The 16,587-nt window shown below is 20.3% G+C and overlaps 2 protein-coding genes across 2 annotated transcripts; both read right to left on the reverse strand.

The window, feature by feature from the left end:
* Positions 1 to 990: 990 nt before the first annotated feature.
* MKS88_000776 (DnaJ domain containing protein) lies at positions 991 to 2,862 on the reverse strand (the record flags this gene model as incomplete). The annotated part of the gene is made up of 4 exons (XM_067219079.1): positions 991 to 1,559; positions 1,907 to 2,315; positions 2,484 to 2,615; positions 2,752 to 2,862. 4 exons carry the CDS (start codon positions 2,860 to 2,862, stop codon positions 991 to 993), a joined length of 1,221 nt encoding a protein of 406 aa, XP_067075558.1.
* A 4,742-nt stretch (positions 2,863 to 7,604) lies between these two features.
* MKS88_000777 (uncharacterized protein) lies at positions 7,605 to 8,672 on the reverse strand (the record flags this gene model as incomplete). The annotated part of the gene is made up of 2 exons (XM_067219090.1): positions 7,605 to 8,438; positions 8,586 to 8,672. 2 exons carry the CDS (start codon positions 8,670 to 8,672, stop codon positions 7,605 to 7,607), a joined length of 921 nt encoding a protein of 306 aa, XP_067075559.1.
* Between the last annotated feature and the right edge of the window lie 7,915 nt (positions 8,673 to 16,587).

Below are 16,587 nucleotides of genomic sequence, written 5' to 3' on the forward strand. Positions count from 1 at the left end.
TAAATAAAAATAAGGTGAAATAATAAATAATATGTATTGAAATAAGAATATGACTTTGCAAAATATTTCTACCACATTATCAGGACACCTTTTATATATTCATATATATATATTTATAACACATTATACTAAACTCATAATAAGTGTACTACTGTAGATTAATACTAAATTTAATGATTAGCTTTTGGTAAGATTAATACTAACAAAGATAATAGTTAACACCTAAACTGTTTTTATTTATATTATGTTTATAAGAACTTACAATATATTTTATTTTGGATACTCTTTGAAGATATATATATATATATATATATATTAACAGAACTTATTAATATATAAAGTATTTAAATACATTTCTGCTTTCAATTTAAATAAATATTATAACATATTCATTTGATGTTTTTTTATTAAAAATACTTTTATCATCTTTCCTTATGCAAAGAAATTTATAAACTTACAAATAAGTAAATATATGTGAGCATATATATATTTATATATATATTCATATATATGCGTAATTATAATCTATGATATAAAACAGCAGATGTACGATATATTCAAATTAATATACAAATTAAAACATATAGGAAAGAAAAAGGAAAAGTACACAAGAAAAAACAAAAAAGAAAAACCAAAATAAAATGGGTTATTTAATTAAATACAAATATACATATGTAAACGAATATAAAGTATTTTATAATCATTTTTTTTTTTTTTTTTTGTACTTTAAAAATTAAATAAACGTTAATTATTTATTTAATATTAAATGATGCAGTTAAATACAGTGCTACTTTTTTTATATTCTTTTTTATTAATCAATTAATAATCAACTAGTAATAAAATATATGAACAATTATTACTGTTTTTTGTTTACTAATTTTCGTGAGATTTCAGGAATTTATACAAAATTTGCACTATACAGTATTTGGAATTTTTATTTATTATGCAAATTGCAAATCTATTTTCATTACTTTAATTTTTTACCATCATTCACCTTTTATTAGAAAAAATATCTCTTAATATATTTTTTTCTTCTGTATTTAAATTTTCAGGAAACTTAATTACAAATTCAATTATTAGGTCTCCCTTTTTTGACGGATTATTTAAATATGGCATTCCTTCTCTTGGAATAATCCTCCTAGAATTAGGCACAATAACGTCGTCTACTCTTACAATTAAATCTCTGTTATCTAACGTTTTGATAATAAATTGAATACCACGTAAAGCTTCTTCAAGTGTTAGAAAACATTTATATATAAGATCATTACTCTGTCTGAGGAAGGTTTTATGTTCTTCTGTTTTTACTTTGAAAATTAGATCTCCTGGTTTTAAAAGTGGAGATGCTTGATCACCTTCCCCATAAAATATAATTGCCGTTCCATCAGGCAATCCAGGTTTTACATCTACAGTTAAAAATTTAACTTCGTCATACGTTTGATTTCCAATGAATCGCTTTCTTGTAACTTTTAATTTTTTTTTACATCCGAAATATAATTCTTCTAATGATAACAAAAGTATTACTTCATACGCTTGTGATTTTTGAATTTTATTATTTTTATCTGCCATATGTCAAGAAAATATATGTACATTTATATATAGGTGTAAACATGTTTAAACTTGTAATTATAAAAAAATGAAAAACATATTTTAATAGTATATAACTCTTAAATTATAACTTTATTTTTTTTTTAATCTATGTATTTACTTATTTTATTCTTTTATTCTAAACATATGTACGATGGTATATTTTATGCATGTACAATACGTATTATGTATACAAGTGTATATTATATAAACAAGTATAAATTATATATGCATGTATGTATCATGTATATACGTATGTTTTGTATATGTATACATAATAACACACATATTATTCTTTTGATATATTTACAAATTCCCCAACCTGTTGAAGTGGATGACATAGCTGCTTTTGTGTATATATTATTAATAAAGGGTGAAACTTGTGGAAAACGTTGACTAAATACGTCTTTAATAGAAAAATTCTTAACTGGATCCATAAATCTATTAAAAAGTTCAGATGTATTTTCTCCTTTAGAACTAAAGTCAGACACATCAGTATGTACGTTCCGTTTTAACCCATCCAAACCATATAAATCATAAATTTCTCTTTTTTCTTCATCTGATAAAACATCATAAGCTTCAACAACAGTCTTAAACTTTTCTTCTGCAATTATTTTATCTTGAGGATCTAGATGTTTATCTGGATGCCATTTCATGGTTAACTTTTTATATGCTTTTCTTATATCATTACTTGTAGCATCCTTACTAACTCCTAATACGGAATAGTAATCCTAATATAAAACATAGAAAAATGAGCATATATATATATATAAATGTATCTTATTAAAATAACATACGTTCTTGTTGTTATTATTTGCTTAGATATCATTACATTTCTATATTTTTCTTTGTTATTTTATTATTATTTTATTTTTTTTAAAATGTTATTTTAATCCAACTTTTGAATCTTCTGAAGAATTGTCATATACTCGTTTGCAATGCTCGTTTCTTTCTGTTAATATTCTGCAAGATTTTAGGTCTAATTTTTTTTCATGTTTATTTTCCTTACTATAATATTTTCCATTTTTATTCTAATAAAAGTACAAATGTTATAAAATTTTATGGAAATTACATTTTTTATACTGATGAAACGATTTAATTACATATATAATGAACGGTAAAATATATATATGTATGCAAGGTCGCTGAAATTTTTATATGTCTTACACTTTTAGAACAATTTAGTATCCAAAAAAATATAGAATATAAAATTATTTTAATAATAAATAGAAAAACATTTATTTTCCTTTCTTTAGAATTTTTCTTAAACGTTGCCATTTATTCCTTTATTAAAATATTTAATTACGTAATAAACGTTTCCATAAAACAAATTGGTATTTTAAGTCTAATAACTTTTCTTAACATATTCATAATTTTTTAACATTAACAGCAATTAATAATTTTAAATAATATGTAATGAAAATATATTATTTACAACATACTTTAGAACAATAAAAAAAAAAATGTTCTAATGCCTTTAAAAACATTTATAAAGTAATATTTTATGTACTACAGAATATATGGGATACTACAATTAATGAGAGTACATTTTTAAGCTAATTTATTTAATAATACCTATACTTTTCGTTAAACATTTTAAACAAATCAAAAAAAAAAAAAAAAAAATTATATAATTTTTAAAAAGTTACATAAAAAAGTAACAAAGTTTAAGTGAATTAAAATTAATGAAATTTTTTTAACATCCTTTATGGTTTAGATATGTGATTGCCTATTATAAAAAAAATACTTGAAGTCTATAATATTAATTATAATAATTATACATCTTCATAGAAATAATAATAAAGAATATAATTAAAATACAGTAAAAATTATTCCCCATATGTAAATATATATATATGTAAATAAGAACATATGTAAAATTAGAACTTCAATTATATATATAAAAACAAATAGTGCTGCACTGCTAAAATATTACATATACATACATCATATATATTATATAACATCTGTATATATATTAGACGAAGAACAATATTTTTAAGTCCCAGTTAAATTTTACTAAAGCTTAACCATTTAAAAAAATATTGAGAATAGAATTAAAAAAAATAAATTATTAAGTATTTAACCCAATAAAAAATTTAAAGCACACAAAACTACATAATTTTTATATTAAATTATAAAATAAAAAATAACGTTTATTTAGTTCTTCACCTTCTAGTAAATCTTTAATTTATTGTTTTTATTTTACCTTTATTTTGTTTTAAACCATGCTTTAATGACATACTTTTTAGAAGAAATTAAAAATATTTGATTGTAAATATGGCAATGACTATATGAGTTACAAAAATTTTGTTTATGTTTAATCTAATACATGAAAAATCTTTTTTTGGATAAATGAAATAAAAATTTATGAATGGATTTAAATATATAGTTAGTACTAAAGGATAAAAATTAAAAAAAAAAGTTATAGTAGTAAAAATGTAATGAGAATAAATTATAAATTACATCCAATTTAATTTTAACGACTTTATGAACTATATTAATTATTATAAATTTATGTTGAATATTAAATATTAAGGAACTTTAATTATTAATCAATTTTACTTAAAATAGGAAATCATTACCATTTAAAAGTTGTACTTCTATCTATATGAATCGCCGGACATATATTCCTTGGGTTATTTTCTGTATAAATATGTACATTTTTTTTTTCGTTGTCAATGAATGCAAAATTATTTATTATTTAATTTTCTTTGGTTATCTATAATTTTAAGTACAATTATGATGAACTATTAAATTAATTTTCATATGTAACAGAAAGTAATAAGGAAAACTTTTTGCACTTTAAAGAAAGACATATGCTTTATTTTTTTCTTAAATATTAGAATTATTCTTTTGATGCAGTGAATAGAATTTTAAAGAGAAACAAAGCTTTCATAGTATTATCATTTGATAAAATTATATTAAAAGGATAAACTATAACTGTTTAAAATTACAGGTTTATGGTTCAATAATTAGAATTTAGTTTAACGTTAAATACGTACATACATTACATAAGAGTTTAAATGAATTATTGCTTAGATTGTGAATATTATATATTAGATAATTTTAAAATTGTTAATAAGCAATCATTTAGAGAAATACAATAAATTTAGAACAACTTATCGTGGTATGAAAGTATGTTGTCTCGTTATAGCAGTTTGACAATGTATGCAAAAAAAAAAAAAAAAAAAGGAATCTACAAAATATATTCTTTTAATGCAATGAAATATTAGAAATGATATATCAATATAAATATCTATCTATATATATGTAATTAAAATCTGAACAACTATTCATTTTTATGGAATAATAAAATATGCAGAAACACATTTGGATATTATAAGTTAAACGAAAAATGTTCAATTTTGAAAGTTAAAAGATAAGGTCAAAAGTTTAAGGGTTTCGTCTTTCACATATAATTTTTAAAGAAACATTTATATTAATAATAAAATTCATATTTTATTATTTATCTCGATAATAAAATTATGAATGTGTTTCTTTACATTATATAATAATGAAATTTTATGCGTGCAAATAGTGAAGAATGAAAAATATAAATTATTATATATATTATTCAAATAGGAATATATACTATATAAAAAAAAAATTTTATAATAATGTAAAATTTAAATAAATATAAAATGATTCAGAAAGATTGATAGAACTAATAATTAATATGTTAAAGTAATTTTAATTTAATAAAAAAATTGTGAAATTGTTTATTAGTGTAGATTACATTTGGTATTGCACTTTTTTTGTATAATAAAGGATTAAATTTAAGAATATGTATCAAAATGTTCATAATACCTCTTAATCATTTGATGGATATAATCTGAACAGAAAAAAAAAGAGAAAAGGAAAAACATATTAACTATACAAAAAAATTAGCATTCGTTAATTTTAATGTACAGTTAAGTTTTTATATATTTGATGATAAAAATAATTCAGAAATAATTAAGTACATATAAATTAACTGAAATATTACATATTTAAAATGTTTAATAATTTTTTTATAATGAAAAAAAAATAATTTGGAACATATGCTTATGCTCGAGAAATAATAACCTTAAAATAAAATGTATTTATCAGTCTCATAATTTTCATTATAATATGTACACTATTGCTACAAAATAAATAAAAAATATGTATTAAAATTACGCTTGTTCGTTTAAAAAGCTATTATGATATGACTAAATGAATAATTTATAATAAAGGAAAAAGTTTTATTAATAAGAAAATGTTATTATACCATCATTTATATCATTAATTAATAAAGTAATATAATGCTTCTTGTTCAATTTAACATGAATAAATAGTATGTATAATACTTTGTTATATATTTCCTGAGGTTTTTTTTCACGTGCGTTAGACATCTTAGAGTTCTAAAAGAAACAAAAAAAAAAAAAAGACCAATTCGTTTTTGAGATAACTTTAATTTAAAGAAATACTGTAATGAGGAAAAATACAAAAAAAAAAAAAATGGAGAAAGAAAAAATATAATGATTTTATATTTTGAAATTTTAATGTATAATTTGTTACTGTTAACATTTACCTTCTTCTGTTATCATTTATATATCAATTACATAGAACACACTATTGGAAATTATGTCCTGGTTGTGTGGTTGTTATATTGTAAAAACACTCCTTTTTATTTTAATTTTATTTTAAAAAGTCAAGTTAAGATTTGCTATTTTTTTTACATAAATAATATATATGAACTACTAATAAAAAAATTATTTTGTTTGTTGTAAAAATTTTCCTGTAACCACTTACCTTTTTAAGTAACATGAACCATATAATGTTTTATGAACTTATTTTTTAATTACGTTAAATTAGAAAATATAAAAATTTTAATATATATAAATATTTAACGGAATATTATAGGCTATTTTATTTTATAAAAGTTATTCACTACGAAGTTCGGTTCTCCAAATAATGGAACATATGCCCAAATGAAATTATTTGTCACCTGAGAAAAGCTCTCATAAAAAAAATTATATCTATATGAATAAAAAGACGGATATATAAAAAAAATTTATAACACATTATAAAAATCTTTTTATATATATAATATGTAAAATTTGTACATGACATAACGAAAAAAAAAAAAGAAAAATTTATATAGTTATATTTAACAAAATAAACTATGAAGTTTTTATTGATTTAGAGAGCAAATATTTAAAGTATAAATAAATTAAAAATTGAACCTATGTAAATACTCATATTTAATAATATAATATAAATTTATTTTATTATGTTCGTTACATAATAAAAGTAGACTTAATCTGTTATGTTCTTTTACCGGAACCCTTATACGTGTGAAATTTTTTTTTTTTTATTATTCCACGTGAACAGTGAAACGTATTAAGGAATATGGAAAAAAAAAAAAATTTCTTTAATTAATTCATCTTTATGTAAAATTTTTTTTTTTAAAATAATTTCTATAATTAATGTGTAATTAATAATATAGAAATGTTTATCCTATGTGTTTACAACGCATAGTGGATGGGGGAAACAAAACAAATTATATAGTATAATTATATATTATTCAAAATTTACAGATTTTGTTTAAATAAAAAATTTATATGAAGTATTAGGAGGAATATATAACAAATAAAAAATTCAATAGAATAAAATGTCTAAAGTTAACCTTGGTAAGTTAACTAAAATAAGGAAAAAACAAATACTTTCCAAATATATGAGGAGAAAATGATACATATATAAAAAGGAATAGTTTTAAAAAGCACATATATTGTAATCATTATATATAATTATTTATATAAAAATTTAGTAAATAAATGATAAAGTATGTTAGGGAAAATATAAAATAATATTAATATTATATGTTTAGATAAATAGTTGGAAAGAAAATTAAAACAATTTATATATTACAGAAATATTAGATAATTATACATACATAAATGTAAATTCAAGCTGTTAAATATTAACAGTTTTAAGGTTATTTAAATTATAATGTATTACCTTTAAAGATTTCTAAAAATAAATTTTTATAATATTTATTTATCCATTAAAGCCTTTTTATGACATTCATATGCTGCACAACGTTTAAGCGTTCTATGGCATTTGAAATATCTTGTCAAAACAAATATCACTGATGCAATAATTGATGCAAATGAGAACAAAACGTATGGTGAAGCATACGCAATGGGACTAATTAAAATAGATCCCAAAGTGGTGGTCCAAATTGGGGATGTAGCCTTAAGCAAACCCTTATTATAAGGAATTCCCATAATTGTTCCCATTTGTTTATTATTTTTTGACATTGCACTTATTAATGCAGATTCATAGTTTGCATTTTTTTTTCTTAAGTACTTAACTATCTTTGATGAACCTTCTTTTTCTTTTGGTGTATATAGCACAATTTCATTATTTTTTGATGGTACTCTTCCACGTCTTTTATCATAAGAATCATTATATTTTTGTGCATAAATTGGTGTTACTTCATTTCTTTCTTCTTCTATTTCTTCGTCATTATCATAATATTTATATGTTTCATTATGGTGTTTTCTAGAAGTTCCATGATCATTTGAATTATTGGACGTAATTACATAATAAGTATTACCTCTTGAAGTATTAGGCATAATGCCACTGTTTATTTTATTCAATATTTTATTAAAATCTCTCTGAAATGTTTCATCTTGCATGTTTGAATTATATTGTTCTTCAAAATGGTTATCATATGGACCTGCTAAATTCACTAAATTTTGATTGAAATTTTTATAATTTTTTGAAGCTCTTTCATTTCCCTGTAATAATCTGCTAAATCTGACACTTCGATTTTTATTTTTGGGGAAAATTTCCTTACCCAATGATTTATCAAAGACAGTTGACTAAGAATTAAGACAAATATATAAATTTAAAAATAAAAATGATTTATTTTTCAATATATTAAAAAATATATAGTTTGTAATCTGAAGAAATAAAATAACATAAAAACATAGAAATTTTTATGCAAAAAAAAAAAACAATTAACTCACGTCATTAGAGCTCTGAGATGTTAATATTAAAACGGTAATTATAGAAATTTTAATAAAGAAAGAGAATTTATTTGACTTTTCTTTCATTGGTAATATTTTTGTTTTATAAATTTTCTTTAATAATATATTACAAATTATATAATGTATAATTGTTAGGTATATACGATTTTGTATATAATTATCTATTAGTTGTTTTAGCGTAAATTTTGTTCATAGTTTTACATTTTTTTAAAATTTTAAATACTCTTTTTATTCTATATAAATAAAACGAATTAAAACCTAACTATAAATGTATATTGAAAGTGTGAAATTGAAAAAAGCTACATACTATATATATATATATATATATATATATTCTGTTAATTATTTTATATATAAAAATATTTAAAAAGATGCTACTAATATAATTAAAAATAAAAATAAAATTCATGAAATTTTAAATATCAAAAACACAGAATAAGTCTCTATGCAAAAAAGTTGCAACTAAAATAACCTATCTCAAAAAAAAAGAGAAAAAATAATTTGTTCTCATAAAACATAATAACAGAAGAAATTGCAGCTGATTTGGTTAAAATTATGAATTAAATTAAAATAAAAAAAACTTGTAACATAATAAAAATAAATTATATTGAATATATATTTATTATTATAAAACTCAATAATACTAACGTTAAAACGAACGATAATTCTTTTAGAAGTTAAATCTTGTCTCAAGGATATACAAATGGCTATTGATATATTTTGTTCTAACCAAGGTATTGAATAAACAAGTATAAAATATGAAAAAAAAAATTAGAAACTTCATGTGCAAGGAAAGATTAAAAAATAAAGTATACATATAATAAAACTATAAAACAATCAATATTTATTAAGCATTAAATTTAAATTATAAATTTTTTATTTGTTATTATATTTATTTGGTGGTTTATTGCATTTATATTTTTTATAAATAATTTAAAAAAACATTATAACATATCATTGTATTGGGCCAAGCATATACATGTAAATAAAATAGTTCATTTGTTCATAAAATATTATAAGAAAAAATATTAAAACATATAGCAATTGGCGTGTTAAATTATTATATTATGCATCTTTGGTTATTCTGGAAGAAGAAAATGTAAATACTGAATATAAATATAAAAAAAAGATAAAGAAAATAAAGATTGAATAGTAATAATTATAATAAAACTAGGCGCAAAGTTAAAAGCTATACTCATTGATAAAAGGTTAAATTATAATTGGTATTCTTCATAAAATAAAATAAAAAAAATTAATTAAAAAATTAAAAATGTATATTTATGATAAAATTAATTACAATAACTGTGTTGTTATACAAGAAGCATAATTTTTTTTTTTAAAGAATTCCAAATTTCTGTTTTTTTATTATTACTAACGTAATATCATAATATATTAAACATAAACGTTTCTGACATATTATATAATGGAAATACTGTAGTAAAAAATGATAGAAAAGTTTACGTTAGGGTTCTATTACTACATAGTGCCATATATATATATTGTGTTTTTTTTGTTATTGCTGTGCTATATTTTTTCTAATGGAATAATGCAGAAGGCTAAATAACATAAGCTGCTATACGCAATAAGCAAAATATTCTAATAAATTTTTTTTTTTTAAATTATATATATATAAATAAAATATTATATTTTCATAAGGTTATTTGTATTTTTTTTCTTTTTTATTGCTTTAACCAAGTAGCTTTTGAAAGAGGAAACATCTTTTCTAGTTTTGTTATTGCTTCCACATTGAAATGTTAGTACTTAAATAATCCACACACAAATATATATTATACATTTTGAAAGAGAAAATTTATTAAGAAATGTATATTTTTATTTCATTTCCCCGGCTAAATATGACAATAACAGTTTAATATTCTTAATATATTACAAATAACAATTAGAATTCCCTCTTTGGAATTGTTACACTGAAATTTGATAATTTTATGTTATTCCTTTTTTTCTTTTCATTATTTCACTTCAATTTTTTTTTTTTGCAACAATTACATTCCTATAATAAAAAAGAAAAATGTTTAATTAAATATTTTATTTTTCATTAGCAAACAGTGCATACATGAAGTTTTTAATATAAAAATTCTTCTTAAGATTTTTTTTTTTATAATAAATATATAAATTTGAAAAAATCACTTATTTAAAATGTGATGACTTTCTGAAAAAATATATAAAAATATATTTTTAATGAGACATTCCTTCTTTTTGTTAGTATAGCATCGTTGCTTATTATCCATTAATTATAAAAGGCAGCAATTTTAACAAAGGATTATTTTTATTCTATCTATATAAAAGTTATTTAATTATGAGTATAATTTATAATATTTCAGCTCTTTTATTTCAAAAATAATAGTGCATAGTTTTATAATATTAATTTAAGATTTAATAAGTACATAATATATATTGTAATAGAAAAAAAAAAAAATTATTTTTTAATTATAAAAATGTTCCAAATTTTTATGTTAAATAAATAATTATGTTTTTTCGTTTAAATTTGATTTTAATTTCATGTGTATAAATTTTAATATCGACTGCTTCTTTTAGGAGATAAAGAAAAAATATGAAAAAAAGTATTGTTAATTTTTAAAAACATATTTAGGGAATTAATAAAAAAAATATATGAAATTACAATTGTTAATAAATAATTGGTAAAATAATTGTAGTTAAGGTTATGAATAATACTGTTTACTATTTGTGGAATTTAAAAGAATATTAAAAATTAAATGTTTTATTATATTGTTATTACTTTCATTTTTAAATAAAAAATTTGAAGTATATTTATTACATATATATGTAGCATATAGTCAAACGCTTTTTTAATTAATAGTGTTTGTCCAACTCTTATTCGTATTTCTTGAAAAAACATTATTAATTATATTATTAACCCTTGCAAATTCCCTAATTATTGCTATTTTTATATAGAAAAAAATTATTTCTTTTAAAAAAAAAAAATCTCAAATGTCTGACATTAGCAGTAAAATTAGTAACGAATGTAGGCGTAAAGCATCATATGTTACTGATTGTATCATTATTTTTGAGAAATACAACCATAGAAGGAAAATAAATATATTAAACTTCTTTATTAAAAATGTTCTATTTTTTATTTTAATTGAGATAATGCATTTTGTCAATATATATTTAATATGTAAATAAAATTTATGCATTTTTGTAATGTTTTTTTATGTTTTTTAAAATATGTTTTTATTCTTGTTGGAACAAATATACATACAGATATACGTAGATGTTTTATTCAAAGTTTTTAAAAGAGCTAGTTATTGTAATTTTAATATTGTGACTAATTTATTTCTAATAACTATATATAAATGTTAAAACCATTTTGTTACGAAAAATGTCTTATTAAGAAACTGCCTTCATTTATTCAAATTTTGTATACATTAAAGTGATGATGTATAACTTTAGATTAAACTAGTTAAATTGAAATATTAAATAGTTTTGAATTCAATATCTTACTGTTATAAGTTAAATACAAAATTTTAGTTAATTACTACATATTATAGAAGTGTAAAATAAGCGATTAGTTTATTCAAAAAATTCATATAAAAGTGTTTAGAAAAAAAGTTCTTAAAAAAATATACTCTCTTTTCATATATATAAGAAAAGTCGAATTGTTGACTTAAAGTTAATTAGGTGACGAGATATGCGAACGGATTTTATCATTTTTGACATATTCTGGAAAAAATTCGTTGTAAACACTGGTAATGTTTGTTAATTCGTGTATTCTTCTATTTGTCTATCTGTCTATCCGTCTATCTGTCTGTCTGTCTGTCTATCTATCTATCTATATATGTATACATATATAACTAACACTTCTGAAAGCTAGCTTAATCATTTATTATAATAAAAAACATTTTGATATTTTTATGTTTTAGTGTAAATATTTTCAACCAAATGATTCAGAGTAAAAAATTAGTATAAGTTATGCTGGTAAACTGAACTACCTAATTTTAACGGTGGAAATATAACCTAAAAAAGGGCTTAATTTTATATTTTTCAAAGATGCTAAAAAGTTGTTTTGTATTGCTTCATATATGATATCATTCTTGAAAGTATTTTCCGACAGAACATATGCTCTGTAGAGTGGAAATGTTCATTAGGTTTAGGATTTAGATATAGGTTCATACGTATATATATATTTTATGTACATACGTATATTATACTGTTTAATGCTTAGCTGGGAAGTGAAGAAAACATCTATTACATGCACATATATAGCTTATAAGTAACCTTCAAAGAGATTAGTATGATCAGTTCATAATATTCAGAATTTTTATATTCTAAATCTTTTAAAAAATATGTCGGAGACAGAGTTTGACAGAAATATTTTCTTAAAAAAATTACCAGGAGTTATAAGTCTATCTTTAAAAGAAATAGCAATGATAGAATAAAATTTGAATGCATGTTAAATAATTTTTAAGCTGTAAAATTATATTCTGTAACATCGAAAAAAGAGTAAATAAATTTTTAATGGTTGAATAATATTGAAAAGACATTGATGTAATTATAAAAATGGCATAAAAATGTCATCTAATTAATATGACATTCAAAGGTATAGTATTCCCCAAATATCATACGATTAAGAGGGAAGAATTAAATAATTTCTACAAAAGTTTATGTTATGGTAGAAAAGAATATGGAGATGAAATTCTATTTAAGCAAATGGTCAGAAAGATGTAATTACGATAAGAATAAATATGAAGCTCTTATTTAGTAACGCAAAACTTTTATCTGATGGTTGTTATAAATATATAATGGCACCTTTACATTTCAAATAAGCATGTATTAAAAATGTATGGTTAATTAATTTTTGAGATTTATAGTTACTACAAATAATCTTCTAAAATTATGATTAACAAATTTAATTGAAAATGTTATGACATATTTTTGAATTTAGAAAAGTTTTTAGTTGTACGGTATTCCCATTTAATGGATATACCTTCCTTTGGACATAGATAATCATAGTGTAACATATGTACGTATAAAAATTGAGATTGTAAATATAGTCTATAATCTTTTTAAACTGAACAATTTTTTTTTATTGTTTTTGTAGTACTGCTGGTTTTTTTTTTTTTTTTTTTTAATTGATCTTTAGTTTATTCATGTGCAAGATGATATATAAATAAGTCTCTTTATCATATGTGTACTCCTCAATAATTAAAATGTGTTCACTTAAACAAAAACATTATTATTCTAAGGATATATATTTTATATGTATTTTACAGATGCTTGATTTTTTCTTTCTTTTCTTTTTTAGCAGAAAGCTTACCATGGATAGCTGTCAAATACATTAAACAGGAAAGAGCAAATAACTTTTTTAAAAATAATGAGTATATATATTTATACATTTAAGGGGGAAATTATTAAGAAATCCCTTACATTTTATATAGTAATTTTGGGTATTATAAAAAAATAAAATAAAAAGTTAAATGATACTAAATTCATTAAGAGTTAAACTTGCATAATAATAATATATGGCTAAATATTGTACAAGTATGACAGAAAAGACGAAATGAAATATGTACATGTACTTTCCTTATAAATATTATAATAAAATAAAATGATAAAACAACCTACTTCAATGGTGTGAATACATAAGTACATTGTACAAGCCTAACTGGAAAAAAGGTATATTATAGTGGTAGTTTGCAATTGAAATTAGTATGTCAACGCTAAAAATTCGTAAACATGGAAAAAAAATAATTTTAAACAAGAAATTATGTATTTTATAATTTGTTAAAATTAAGAATTATAAATTTAATAGAAGAAAATTACATCAATTTTTATTTGGAAAAAGTTAAGCATGATTCAAATGTATGATAAGATATGTTTGTTCTTACAATAGTAGAAATTAGTGAATAATATATAATTTTCGTTTTAGCGAAAATATAAAATAAAATAATATATTTCATTTAAAAAAAGGAAAGAAATACAAGATTAGGAATTAGAATATCAATAAGGATAAACACAACAAAATAACAATAATAAAAACAATAAAAATAAGCGTAGTAAAAACTGTAACTATGAGAATAACTATAAGAATAAAAACTAAAGAGTAGTTTAAATGTTCTTAGTACAATACGATGTAAAAATTACAATTTATTTTTTGAAGAAAAATACAATTTTCAAGGAAATCAATTATGCTTCTAGGATTTGATTAAAGCAAAAGAAAAACCAGCTTTTTGACCAGACAAAAAATACATATATACATAATAATTGAAGTAGAAAAGAGACATACTGATAAAAATGGAATTATCTTATGAAAATTATAAAAAAATTAATAATTTAATGAATTAGTAAAAATATAATTGGTTTATTTATATAAAGAACAAAAATAAATAACAAATTAAAACTAACTTTATTTTTTTAAATTAAAAAATTAAAAGGAATTTAATTTAAATAACAAATACATATACATGAATTTGGAGTATATATAATTCTTTTTTTCACTCTTATATTTTTGTAGAATTTTAAATATATGCTTATTATTTTATCTTATTTAATAATTTTAAATGATAGGGCACTTAATATTCTTGTATTCTAAAAAAAGTGTTATAATATTTATTTCGGCTTTGTGAAGCATCATATATTTAATTGAAATATAATTAATGATGATGTAATAACTAATGGAGAAGCCATAAAAGTATGATTTTTTGCTGTAGATATTAATGTAAGAAAAACGCTTATGATTAATGGAGAAGAATATTTGTGTCTTTTAATAAAACTTATTAATACACTATATATGCTTCTTCTTTTATTCGTATAATTCTTACACATATTGGAGAGTTTCATGATATGAGGCATTTTTAACTCAGTTTTTTTTCCATATTTTTTGAAAATTTAGAAAATTTTAAAGTATAGGATTTTTTTTTTTTTTTTTATTATCTTTATCTTCTACCTGATGATTTCATTTTGTTTTTATTATGATTCATGCTAATATAACATGTGTAACATGTTTTAATATATCAACTGTTAATTTCAAATAATCACCAGAATCAAATAAGTAAAGTTCTTTTTTAATTATATCATCATGCTTTATCTTTTTAGGACTATTTATAAAGTTTTTAGTCCTGAAGGTATAAGATTCTTGTCTACGTTTTTTATAAAAATTTATCATATATTTTTTTTTCTTAAATTATCATAATATTTTGTGCTATGAAAACTATGTGAATTTTGTTGTCTTAAAATGCTATTTTACTGTGTGTATGTATTTGATCCTCCTCAGAATTATCAATATTCTCGTTTGATAGATCCATATAATGTTCATTTAATGGTCCACATCTTTACTTTGTTAATAATTTTGTTTCTCTTTTCAAAAATTCACTAGGTCTTACATTATTTATACTGCTATTTGTATTGTTGTATTTAACACTTGACTTTCAAGTATTAGTTGCTTAAATGTTTTGATAAATACTTCATATATATTACTTAAAACATTTTATTGTATAATATAAAATACTTCTATATTTTTAAAATAATATATTTTTTTAAATGAATACATAAAGCAAAATAACAAAGAAGTACGTAAAAAAAAAAAAAGATTCTCCAATGTAATTGTTTTTATTAGCATGCTTTATTGGAAAATTGTTATGTTATAACTAAAAGGATAAATTTCAGAATATTAATAAAGAAGATGAACGTGTTCGTTTTTTCTATAATGGGTTAATTTCAAAATTTTGCTAAAATTTTTGGAATATAGATATATACTTGTAGGCATATATATACATGTATAGAGAGCATATAGTTATAAATAATATTAAAAGATATTTGAAAAACTCTAATTTTTGTATATAATATATTATTTTAAAAAAATTTTAATATGTTTTCCCCTTTTATAAGTTATATATAAGTACAATAAGGCTTTATACTATGACGTACAAGAAGAAAAAAAAAGATGAATAAATAGTAGATTACTGTATACATAAATATTACTCAAAAGAATGTATTAATGATTAAT

Source organism: Plasmodium brasilianum, chromosome 2 (genome assembly GCF_023973825.1).
Source record: "Plasmodium brasilianum strain Bolivian I chromosome 2, whole genome shotgun sequence".
In the NCBI taxonomy this organism is placed as follows: domain Eukaryota; phylum Apicomplexa; class Aconoidasida; order Haemosporida; family Plasmodiidae; genus Plasmodium; species Plasmodium brasilianum.